Genomic DNA, 12,646 nt, shown 5'->3' on the forward strand with positions numbered 1-12,646 from the left:
GGATGAGAGTGACACCTTGGAATGTGCCTTTTTGACAATCTCTGATCGAATCGTACGTGCGCCAGCATCTGCCTACTTTATACCTGATCTTCACAGTGTGTATATGAGTTGAGGTAAAATGGTATGACTTGTGACTTTTACAGTTTTTGTGTTACTAGTAAAACCTTTGGACTTGCTCAATGTCTTTCGCCTCACATCAATCTGAAATCATGTGCTCTGCACCAGACTCAGATGAGTGTCAACCGGAAGTGTGGTCATGTAATGATGTTGTGGCTGCCCTATTTGACGTACGTACAGGATGGGGCAGTATACTGAACACCCTCTGTTCTTTGGCATTCTCTTTCCGTCACCAGGTTCCCCCTCCTTCAGGTACTATCCTATCTGGCCTTTTGTGTTGAATGGGGTCATGAAATGATGAGTAGGATTGAGATCATCACAAATAAGCGTTGTTTTAGTTACATGCATTCAATATTTTTAAACTTAGGCTACAAAATATTCTTTATGTATTGAGTTTGGTTATTAAAAATGATGTAAATATATTTGTCTTGAAAAGTAGTTTCATAATAATATAATTTTGCTATATTTTATAAATATATTACACTAAAAAATAATAGTCAAATATATATTTTGAAAACCGTGTCGATGTCTAAAATAATATTTATTTGTGATGAAAGAGAGTACATGCCTTGTGCTTACGCTATGCTCTGCTCCTGCCGAAGCAACCATAGTGCTATATATATATACTTGTGTAATACGCCAACAAGTCATAACGACGCATGAGATACACACGACTGTGTGCGTATGGTGTAATTATAGAGTACGTGTGTAGTATACGTTCTCAATGTGCCCTCTAAAAACATACACACGACTCAAGATGTCGTGAGCTTGGTGTTAAGTATGACGACTACCTATGCCTCCAACTTTATTCTAACCAGCTGCATGCACAACACAAGGACAAGAGCGTAGGGACGTGAGCAAAGTCCATGTAGTAAATAAATATTCTTGTGCGTGCTATGCTATATTGCTAACCTGCTATGGAGATCAAGTGGGTGGACGGTTTGGTGGGTGGGTGGGTGAGCTACAGCGGTTCAGCATCAATTGCATCATGCCCGATCGAGGACGACCATGCATATACGGCACTCTTCTGATGCAAGCTTTGAAGGCTCTTGAGACGCATCTGTGAGCAGCACTAGAGAATCTAGATGTACACATCTAGGGTCGTTTGAGTAGACGGTTGCATAAGTGTGTATGTGATGGCGTGAATACGTGTGTATGTTTATGAATTTTGATGGTGCTTTAAGAAATGTTATTAGAAACTGGCTGTGAGCTTCTGATCTCGTTTGGCATAGTTTCAGATCAAACTTTTTTTTAAAAGCTGATCAAATCTAGTTGTAAAAAATCTTAGATGTGAAACTGTAGGTGGTTTAAAAGTATTTAGTTAAATCATCTAATTTTTATTTAAAATTAAAAATAAAAGTTTAAATTACTTTATTTTATTATACAAATTTTAGATCCAGTATGAATCTGGAAACTAAAATTATACTAAACAGACCCTTTCTCAGGTTGAGCTGGATCGAGCTTCTGTTGGGAAAGGTACGAATCATTTTGGGCCTGAAAGTTCTTCCTCGGCCTGGCCAAGCCTTCTCACACCGCAACATGCTCCAGCCGGGGAAAAGTGGTTACCATTTTAGGACCGAAAGTACCGCATAGACCTGGCACGATAAAATTATTGAGGGTAACTAGGGCCACCCGGGTATCCCTTTTTATTTGTACAAAAATAATTATCCAGTCGGGCTCAGGATGGAACCCATTCATTTCGGGCTCTTTGCCGGCTCATGACAGATGCGCATGGTACTGTCCACAACAAAACAGCTAGTAGATGCTATAGAAATGAAAGGTACAGATGATTGTAGTTCGAGCTGGCACGACGAGCACCGTCTACGAAATAGACAACAGGACGCCATTCCATTGCATACTACAAAAATGAAGGGGCTGGCATGATCATGATCATCTAGATGAGATCTAGAAGCCATCTGCACGAGGATGATGCACGGTCAAGACTAATTTAGTTGCACAGTCCAGTCCATCGAGTCTTTCGTTTGACCCATCTGGAGGCTTGTCAGTGAGGTGTATAGTTGCTGAGACACGACGCCGACTCCTTGGTGGCCATACTCCACCCTGCAAGGTGAAATGCATTTGGATGTAAAGATCGTTGCTAAATACTGCTCCACAACAATGGTTGCATAAAGAAAATTCGGTTTAAACAATAAGTGGTAAGAGCCATATGTATGAATATTGGATTGGTTCACTCTTGCACAGTAGCACTATAATGTTCGTTAGTCAGGAGTTGATACTGAAGGAAACTTTAGCAAAAAGATCTGTTGAATTTTTGACATTCAATCAAATGTAATAAGAATGACATCATCTGCACAATAATTTGGCAAAGTCATATGGGACGATCGTGATGAAAGAAGTTGACATTTTGCAATAAGAGCAGAAAGTGCACAGCAAAACTAGGTCTCAAAATGCCAATATACCTAATGGCTGCCTAACACAAAGCGATCACATGGGTGTTAGTTAACTTATGCAAGAAACAATAATTTGATTTAACTGCAGATTCATTTCAACTAACAACTGAGCTCTCAAGCAAATATAATGTTTCACCTTTTCCCTTGATATGTAATACTCCCAACAGGAGACACTACGACAGCAGTTCCCGTGCAGAACACTTCATCAGCATCAAGCAGTTCATCCACCGACACAAGCCTCTCCTCAACCTTCCAAGAAACAGAAAATATTAATTAAGATTGCATCAAAGGACAAAGGTTTGAGAACATATGCAATTGTTTTTTTTTTTTGTCACAGTTTCAGAATAATGTCTTGTTTCCCCCAACTGGACCAATATCACTAGCACGGCCTACCTTTATTAACCAAAAGGGGAAGGACCCTTGTTAATTTTCATAATGAAAGGGGAAGGACAGATATAATAAGAAACATGGGCGGATGGACCTATGCACCTGGCTAGCAGGCTTAGGATCACTGTTTACCGTCCAATGCTAGTGCTAACTTACCTAAGCAAAGGAATTAAAGATTAACAAGAAGCACTCCTAGACAATTTTTTCGACTCAGGGGAATGACAGGTAATTTACCTGGAATCCCTTGTTCAGAGCAACATCGATAATACTTTTCCTTGTGATACCTGGTAATATTGTTCCTTTTATTGCCGGAGTAGAAATAACATTGCCCTGGTGCAAAAGACGATAAAAGAAATAAACACATCTAGTTAACAGATACAGTAACATGCATAAGGTAGTCCATTAATTTGTTGAATGAAATGACCTTGAGCAAAATCAAGCACAACATGTTTCATGTAGTCAGCAGGAAATTCAAAAGCATTCAAAAACAGTTCGTCCTCCAGGAGATTATATAGTTCTGCAATGTTCTAAGCAGTCAAGTCTGGCTGAACCTATTAGGTAGAGATCGACCAGGTGGGCCTATATCCTATCGAACAGTCATATACCCATATCACTATCAGTATCTTACATGAGAACCTTCATCTTTGTGTATAAAATAGTCCTGAGCTGTAGTCCGAATATCCGATCCACAGTCTACCAACTGAGCTATGCTCAGTTCTCCACAGTCAATGTGTTGCATACATGTTTCTGGTTTTCATTAAGGTGATCATCCACAAAAGGCTCATGCATGGAGGAAGATGAAAATTTTCATTCAGGAAGACTGAGCTCTAGATAAAAGGTATGACATACAAATCTCTTAACCTACTTTGGTGAACGAGCATGCTTGAGATACTAATAAATGCGGCCATCAACTTCAGAATCAGGCCACCAAACATTACAAAGACATGCATTAGGGAAAAACGAGACAATTTTGAATTATGTAGGTTAATAACCAAGCTTGGCTACTGGACCTGCTAAAATTAAGCTTCAAGCCAAAATAAAGTGTTACAGATAGCAGTCTTACCTTGACAACAAAAATGTTGCATGAAGAAACTTCTTCAAGATACTTTTTGTGAACAGCATCCAAGTAGAGAACATCAGAATAGCCTTTTTCCTTCGCAATTTTCTGTGCCATCAACACCTATGCAACAACAAGAACATATGATGATCATCAAGAAGGCATGTATACATTTGATGTGGATAATATCAGCTGTGTACCAATGAATATAGCAAAGGAAAATGATAGTTATAACAGATAACAACTACCCATGAGACTGACTACAATTTCAGGATATAAAATTATAAACAATCAAAATATATTTATCTCAATGAAAACAAGCCAAAAAAAAAAGGAATTTTATGGTGTAAATCTGAAGTCCCCAGTACAATTATTAGAGAAATGTATGCTACTTGGATATTCATAAAAAAATACTGTGGAAGGAAATAAGGTGGGTTTCAATGGTCAAGATGCATGGAAGACAGTATCTGGGTTACAGAATTCATTTTGACGAAATCTCCATGACATTATTCAGTTTGAAGTATATGCTTAGCTTCAACTTTTGTCATTTCACAGCATGGAAGTGTCATTATTCTTAAGAATCGTGCTGACACCATGCTCTATTCAATCACATTGCTGACATATTCTTTTGTAGCTTGAATATTTAAAGCTCAAAATCATCGCATTAAGATGTATGCAACACAAGTATCAGCAGGCCAAGCTGAAGAAATAATAATCCTGTAGCTTCAATCACTAGCGCAACAAAGTAGTGTAGCAGAATTACCGAAGCATAATTTCCAATGGTCTTCACACCACCAGTTCCACCAGGAGTAGCACGATGAAACTTGTCTTCAACTATCAAATTTATTGGTGCTAAACCTTCCTGTAGACACCAGTGAACATGTTTAAGAAACACTCTGCGCTACATATTTCTATTTGAAAATCCTAAGTTTGATTCATCCATAGTTCCATAGGCTACCATCAACCAATAACAGTACCAAAATAATTGTAATTCTAGTTCCTGCATAGCTTTTATTTGGCAGTTCAGTGCCACATAGGCATGTAGCTCACAATTTGTAACAATATGTCAATATCTAATATAATGATTGTTTATTTATGACAAATATATTATGAAGTTGTGGAAGTAGATGTTTTCAAATAAATGGTACCGACCTTAAAGTAGTTCCCAACAGGGGAGACAAATATAATGAATGAATATTCAGGAGCAGGTGCAAGACCAAGAACGGGCCCACTTCCCATAAGAAGTGGTCTAATATACAAAGATCCTTTACCAGTAGGAGGCACCTGGAAGTATAAGATATTTGATAAACAGTTAAACCATGAGCATAAGTAATGGGCAGAGGACGACAAAAGTACCCAGATTTTCTAGACAGCGAACTCACCCATCTCTTATTTGCTAGAACAGTTTGTTTCACCGCATCAACAAACTGCCCAACACTAGGTGCAGGCATGCACATCCTCTCAGCACCAGATCGCATCCTCAAAGCATTTTCCTCCGGGCGAAATAATAGGATGGACCCATCAGTTTTCATATATGCCTTTAGGCCCTCAAACAATCCCTAGAAATCAGACCCAATGTCATTTTAATACAACTGCAGAGTATTTGTGCCTCGAAAATATTCAAAATATTCAACAACTCTAACCTAACAGAGAATATATGAAGCAAACAGTTCTATATGCCTTACTAACCTGTCCATAATTTAGGACTCCTGAAGACGGATTCAGTGCGATGGGTCCAAACGGCACCATTTCACCCTCAGAAAAGTTCCCATCAGGCCCACATTTCGCGATATACATATAGTCAGTTTGCACAATTCCAAAACCAAGGTTTTCCCAGTCCAAATCAACCGATTCAAATGTTTGCCTGCTAAGTAGTAAGAGTAATGCCGTCAGAAGATCATAATTACATCGAAGACACCAACACAACATTGCAGACAATTTAGTGCAAGCAAATCGCCATGATGGGAACACGGACAATCAGGCAAGCAGTTTACGATGGAAATCACATACGTGTAGTTGCTTGCTAGAGAAGCTCCGCATCTTCTCACTGGCCTAGCCTTTAGTGGGAGTGACAAGATCGAATAAAGTCGATTCTGAATCTGCACCAGCGAGAAAGCACTACAGTTTAGAGTAATGAACACGAGAGCATAAAAGTACTGAACACATCAAAACTCCTCACTTTCCACTCCTAATCAATCGCCAGATTCCACGAATCCACACCATAAAACCCATGCCACTCCATACAACACGACGCAGTGTTAGCAACCTTGCTGAGAGAGGAGCTAGAGTAAGGATCTAGAAGAGGGAGGGGAAGGTTCTAGAAGCTAGAAGAATGTGAGAACAGTGGAGAATGAGGTCTAGAGGAGGAGGAAGAACAGTGGAGAGGATGCGAACGGGAATGAGAAGGAGCTGTGTCAGTATATTATGTTCGATCATGCCCCCTAGTGTATTGCTTCCCTTAAGTACCCAATGGTGGCCCAGCCAGCGCGTTCCAGGGGGGTGCCAGCCGGCGTTAGTCCAATTCCTAACATTCCCCTCCCCTTGAATTGCGGCTTGCCCCCAAGCTGCAGTCATCGCACCACCAGGATCCCATGGAACTTGAATTCTCTACTCGTCGACACGCAGGAGCTCGATGTCGAACTTGAGCAGCTCAGTGCAGCCTTGCAGGCGTTTCAGCCGAGTGTGCATAGTCGTGCAAGTCCTCGAACATGTCGTACTTGGCCGCGTCGCTCTCAGGGTCCAGGCAGTACTCATACGCGTACGCCCACCGCAGCACCCGTCGACCATCAACGATCGTGGCACACGACATTGGCTGGTGCGCCTCCTCACCGCAGGTCCAGCAGAAGCCGTGCTTGCACTCACAGAACACGTTTGCAACATCGCTATCACTACCGAGGAACTCCACAGCGTGGACGCACACAGGGCCAGGGCACCACTTCATCCTTCCGCTGCACGACTGCAGGAGCTCGTCCAGCATCTTGTACCCGTTGGGGAGTGCGGTGAAGGCGTCGGAGTTGTGCGCCGCAGACACACTAGCCTCCTTGAAGCAGTTGGAAAACATGCCAGCGACTTCAATGCGATCCGGTTGTTGGTCTGGGCGAAGCCAGAACGGTAGAGGTTGTAGGGTCCAGTCTCCTGCCATCCTGCCTCGATGGTGTTGATGTCGACCAGGAACACAAATAGCAAGTCGATGAGGTATACGGTATGGACGAGCGAAGCGCGGAGGACTGGATGAAGACCAGCTTGGCCAGCCATGCCAGTGACATGTACTTGTCGTTGTACCCATACCGCTTCAACGTCGCCATGAACTTATCCTCGTACTTCTTCCCGTCCACCCACCTCATGTGCTTGTTCATGAACAGGGGGTCCTTCATTTGTTCGATCCCTTTCCTGGAGTGTTCCTGGTGCTCACTGCACTCCTCCAGACCGGTGCCGCACTGCTGCTGTCGGACAGTGTCGTGTGCACGGCCGTCAACACGTGCTCCCAGTTCGTGCAGCACGCCACCAGCAGACGCGTTGAGATCGAGGAGGAAGGTGCTGTTAAATGGGTCGAGCGCGGCAAGCACGGGCTGGAGCACCGTGTTGTGCTGCGCAATGCCCATGTTGGCGAGTGGGTCACAACTGCTGTAGTTGAGCGTGTAGGTGAAGAGCTGCGTGCATGCCATCGGGTGCAGTTTCGTCACCACCTCCTTGTGCATCTCGGCCTCGCCGCGCAGCCGCTCCCAGAGACACCGCACCACCGTCGGGATGTACGCGTTCGCAACATCTGTACTATTGTCCTTGTCGGCGGCGTAGGAGTAGTCATTGCTGGAAACGACGACAACCGCGATCCCGGTGTCGTCGCCTGGTGCTTCGGCGAACGCGGCGTGTTCCACGCTGGCATCGGAGGCCTTGGAATCGAAGGTAAGGGAGAAGCGCTCGTCGTCAGAGTCGGCCTAAGTGGAGGGAATGACGCTGAAGCACTCGATAGAAGTAGCCGAGTTGGTCTCGACAGAGGAGGTGTTGCCGACACCGGTGATGGAAATAGCCCACCTGTCCATCCTCTCTTCGGCCCTCTTGAACATCTTCCCGATTTCGGCGATGATGAAGGTGCACTCTTCGTCTGTCATAGTGGGCACACCAGGAAAGGGGCTCTGATACCAAATGTTAGCAACCTCACTAAGAGAGGAGCTAGAGTAGGGATCTAGAAGAGGGAGGGGAAGGTTCAAGAAGCTAGAAGAATATGAGAACAGTGGAGAATGAGGTCTAGAGGAGGAAGAGGAACAGCGGAGAGGATGAGAACGGGAATGAAAAGGAACAGTGTCCGTATGTTATGTTCGATCATGCCCCCTGGTGTATTGCTTCCCTTTTGTACCCAATGGTGACCCAGGCAGCCCGTTCCAGGGGGGTGCCAGACGGCGCCAGCCCAGTTCCAGGGTGGTGACGAACCTGCACCCGATGGCGTGCACGCCGCTCTTCACCCGCGCGCGCAACTACAGCGGCTGCGACCCGCTCGCCAACATGGGCGCCGCGCAGCACAACACGGCGCTCCAGTCCGAGCTCGCCGCGCTCCACCCGTCTAACAGCACCTTCCCCTCCCTCTTCTAGATCCTTACTCTAGATCCTCTCTCAGCAAGATTGCTAACACGCAGCACGCAGATAGTAGTACAGCACCGACCTGAATAGACGGTGGCAGTGGCGGCGGCGAGAGGGGGAGCTGGGACCGTCGGCCGGCGAGAGGAGCGGCGGCGAGGAGTGCCCCGTGCGTGGCGACGCCGTGTTCCATCTCCCCTACAGCTCCGCAGCGCGGCCCGCGTGAGGTTGCTCGGTGGGGCTAGGGTTTCGCCTGCGGCGGCGGGCGAGGTGGGGAGAGGACTCGGGAGGGAGGAGGCGGCGTCCAAGTCGGACTGGAATAGCGAGCGAAATGTGGTGGATAGTGATCTGTGGACGCGCGTGCGCTCACGTGTTCCGGACTGAGGTGACCGACCGGTGGGACCCCATTATGTCCGGGCCCATAGGGCAGTTTCTTGTTCGGGATCTCGCCGTGTGCAGTTTGGGCTACCGGAGGAGGGGTGCCAGGTAATCCAGCAACCGAAAAGGTTTAATCCACGTGGTTTTTCTGGCAGGTGGGCCGCGAACCTCGCGCTTTCCAGTGGTGTGCCGTGGGAATGACCGAATGAGTCCCTGATTATGTGGCGTCTGTTCAAAAGGCGAAGTCTAAATAAACAAACTGTTTTTTAAAGTAGTTTTTAAAAAATAAAAATACTCTTTATTATTATAAGAGTTTAAAAGGTCAAACATATAGTCTTTTGTTGATTTCTAAGTTCTATCAGCAATAGATTTTTGGAGAAGTAACATCTTGTAAAAATACAAATAAATAGGGTTTAAGACATAAATAGATCCGTTAGCACATGTGTTATTTTAAAAGAATAAAAAGACATTCACAATGTTTAAAGTTACACGACATCAAAAGATGTTTTAGTTTTACTCCTTCTCGATAGCTGTGAGTAGAAGACCTCCTATTGTCACAGACTATATTAGCCATTTTTACTCCTTAAAATAAAGATATTGCTTATCAGTCGTAACTTGTGAGTTATATTATCAATTTGAGGGTAGGTTTTCTAACCCATAACTAAAAAATAAGAGGAGAATTCGACCTAGCGGTGGATAACGATAAGGTGGCGAGAGCATTAACAATGGATCAGTCGGTGGACGATACAGATGGTTACGATAGAGGACTATACTTATAGAGGTTAGGGAGAGGTAGGTAAGAAGGAGAAGGTGGACGTGGTCTCAATAAGACATAATACCTAAAGACGAAAGCGGATCAAGGGCGGAGGGGCTTAAGTGTTAGCGCACCACTCCATTGACACGATCACTCTAACATATGGTATTGGTAACACTGAGAATTAGAGGTCCAATACATGTAACAGAGATACATCAAAGAGAAGGGAGAGACTCTAGAGGGTTGGAAGCAACGGCAGAAGAAGAAGAACTAGAGAGGTGTAGGAATGTTGAGGATCCGAAGAGGGAGCACAAAGGGATGGTCCGGCTGGAGGTAAGAGACGATAGCTGTCCTGTTCATTTGGCCAATTCTTTTTTTTTTTCTGCAGGTGTCATCCTCCTTTTGTACCGTCGTTCGTGCGTGCGTGCTGCAATGGCAGTGCGCGATGCGCGAGGGCCTCCTCGAAGCTAGCATCATGCTGGTCACCGGTTACACGATGGGGAACACATAACTGCTGATGTTGAGCGGCATCGACCCGCACGCACACCTGGAGAAGCACAACATCTCGGTGCGTGGCCACAACATGTCTGGGACGACCAGAACCACCAGATGGAGTGAGTGAGCAAGCTCAGCCTCAACTAGGGTGCCGCTAGCATGTCCATGTCCGTGTGGCGCGGGACGCACCTCTGCGACGTACTGCACCGATGCGACATCATGCTCCGCAAGGTCAATGCGCTCAACATGTGCTTCAAGGGCCCCAAGGACCTTTCCGACATCAGATTGCGCAGCGAGGAGGACATTCCATGGGACCTTGGCGGCGTGACTACAACGGCTTAGGGGCAAGCCGCATTTCAAGTGAAGGGGAATGTTAGGTACCCAGCTGGCATGTAGGACCAGCATGTACAAAAGGAGGATGACACTTGCATGAAAAGGGATCGACCAAAAGAACATAACATCTATCGTCTCTTACCTCCAGCCGGACCATCCCTCTGTGCTCCATCTCCGAATCCTCAACATTCCTACACCTCTCTAGTTCTTCTTCTTTTGTTGTTGCTTCCAACCCTCTAGAGCCTCTCCCTTCTCTTGATGTATTTCTGTCACATGTATTGGACCTCTAATTCTCAATGTTACCAATACTATCTGTTAAGGTGATCGTGTCAATGGAGTGGTGTGCTAACATTAAGCCTCTACCTGTGCGTACCTCGGAGTTTAACCAACTCCTTCCCCCTTAATTTGTAGGTATAAAAGAGGAAGAAGACAAGAACAATGATGAAGAAGAAAAAAAGAGTCTCTACTTGGTGGTGTTAGATTCGTCACTTCTTTAAAAAGGTTAATATAGGTAGAGGGGAGGAGATGCTTCAAACGCAGTAGTTGGAGAGATTAAGAGTAGATAAGGAGGCAACAATAGGCAAATAGATGCGATAGGATGAGGACACAAAATAATTCTAAAAGCTTAATCATGAAGTTCAAATATACCCATGCTACTCTTTCGTGCAACCTCCTCCGGGGTAACGTGGGATACGTTGCATCCGTATCTTGGAAGAAAATTTTGTTTTATGGTAATTATCCGGTGGCATCTGTATTTTCGACTTGATGTAACATAAACGTGATGGTATCGTTCTAAATTAAAATTCAGTAATTTCACGCAAAAATGCATGCCTCAAACCTTTTGTATATTTAGTTATTTACAAACAACTCCGGCCTCCACAATTCATGCTATTACGAATTCCCCAAGCACGATTTAGAAAACAGCTAGCCAGCCCAAAATTTAGGTTTCGTAACCCACCCAAAATTCAGATTTATAATGGTATAAATTAAAAATTGGATTCATGTTATTACGATTTTTTTGAAATTGTATCCATGTAATTTAGAAGATTTATAATGGTAACTTTTTAAATATCAAAAGTGTAGTGACATATTTTAACATTGTAATATTTGTAATAATATAAATAAAACCCTAAATTGAAAACCAGCTCACTAAGAGTAGCTCCAACAAATCATCTATAATACACCATCCATATCCTCATATAAATGCTATATATAATGATTTCCCCTCCACCACTCTAATAGCACATCCATATTTTACCTTCCATATCCTCTATTATTCTTTAATAGTATTTTCTAACCAACAATAATTTAGAAATTAGTACATTAGTTTATATGAATATTTGTTTTTTTCATGATTTTTGAGAATTAAATTTATGCTCTAAAAATTCAAGGAAAGTACAAAAATACTCAAATTTAGAGAATTTTCATTTAAAATTTGTAAGAAATTTTAGTGAGAACTAGTTAAAATAGGTTATTTGTTATTTATTCTATTAGTATAAAAATCGATGTGATTTTAAGAGCTCAATAAAACCACTTTTTGAATTTTTAAAAGAGAAGAGAAGAAATAAAGTTTTGAAGCAAAGCTAGCTAGCTTCTCTCTATCTCCCTATATAACAATGGCGGGGAGAACGCAAGTCACATCTGACATATATGACCACGTGAATAACGTATTCAGTAAAATAGAGTGTCGGATAGAGGGTCAGTTGAAAACTCTTTTTTTTAAGAAAATAGATGTAGGAAGGGATAAAGGTACGTGGATGACTCTATCCCGTGAAATAGAGTGTCGGATAGAGAGTCTATAAAAACTCTTTTTTTAAAGAAAATAGATGTAGGAAGAGATAAAAGGTGGGATAGAAGTAGTTGGTCTCACTCTTTTTTTAACGGAAATACTATAACTTAAACGTCAGAGCGTATCGGATGGGACGGTCCGCTCAATCCACAATCTATCATTGGACTGAACTGAAACTATTATCCATTTAAATTTATTTCTAGCTTCATGCCGTGTGCTCCGGTCGGTTGAAACTTGAACCAGAAAAATATTACTGTACATCGACGAGTCAGTCAACTGCACAAGACTCTACAAACTGCAGGGAAATAGCCTGCTCCCTGTCTCTGCACGTCACTGTTGCGTGCCCATGGCTT

General features: G+C 43.5%; 1 protein-coding gene across 2 annotated transcripts; it reads right to left on the reverse strand.

Moving 5' to 3' along the window:
* Positions 1–1,855: 1,855 nt before the first annotated feature.
* Positions 1,856–8,877, reverse strand: LOC133907291 (branched-chain amino acid aminotransferase 2, chloroplastic-like). Of its 2 annotated transcripts, none has more exons than XM_062349290.1 (10): positions 8,630–8,877; positions 5,983–6,071; positions 5,662–5,836; positions 5,355–5,531; positions 5,125–5,256; positions 4,736–4,834; positions 3,979–4,095; positions 3,150–3,245; positions 2,665–2,777; positions 1,856–2,178 (listed from the first exon to the last, which is right to left on the reverse strand). In XM_062349290.1, the coding sequence occupies exons 1-10, from the start codon at positions 8,735–8,737 to the stop codon at positions 2,061–2,063; spliced, it is 1,224 nt and encodes a 407-aa protein (XP_062205274.1). In that variant the 5' UTR covers positions 8,738–8,877; the 3' UTR covers positions 1,856–2,060. The 2 variants fall into 2 exon arrangements, with proteins under 2 accessions (XP_062205274.1, XP_062205273.1); XM_062349289.1 differs by having other exon boundaries at positions 5,662–5,839.
* Positions 8,878–12,646: the final 3,769 nt, after the last annotated feature.

The sequence above is a fragment of the Phragmites australis genome, chromosome 24 (genome assembly GCF_958298935.1).
Source record: "Phragmites australis chromosome 24, lpPhrAust1.1, whole genome shotgun sequence".
Taxonomy (NCBI): domain Eukaryota; kingdom Viridiplantae; phylum Streptophyta; class Magnoliopsida; order Poales; family Poaceae; genus Phragmites; species Phragmites australis.

What these genes read in the sequence shown, in the direction of transcription:
- LOC133907291 (XM_062349289.1), bottom strand. Translation starts at nt 8,737, where the DNA reads ATGGAACACGGCGTCGCCACGCACGGGGCACTCCTCGCCGCCGCTCCT. An exon ending in TTCTAGCAAATAAGAGATGG is followed by an intron (nt 5,257 to 5,354) that starts GTGAGTTCGCTG and finishes TTATACTTCCAG; the next exon opens with GTGCCTCCTACTGGTAAAGG. An exon ending in CTGTTGGGAACTACTTTAAG is followed by an intron (nt 4,835 to 5,124) that starts GTCGGTACCATT and finishes TGGTGTCTACAG; the next exon opens with GAAGGTTTAGCACCAATAAA.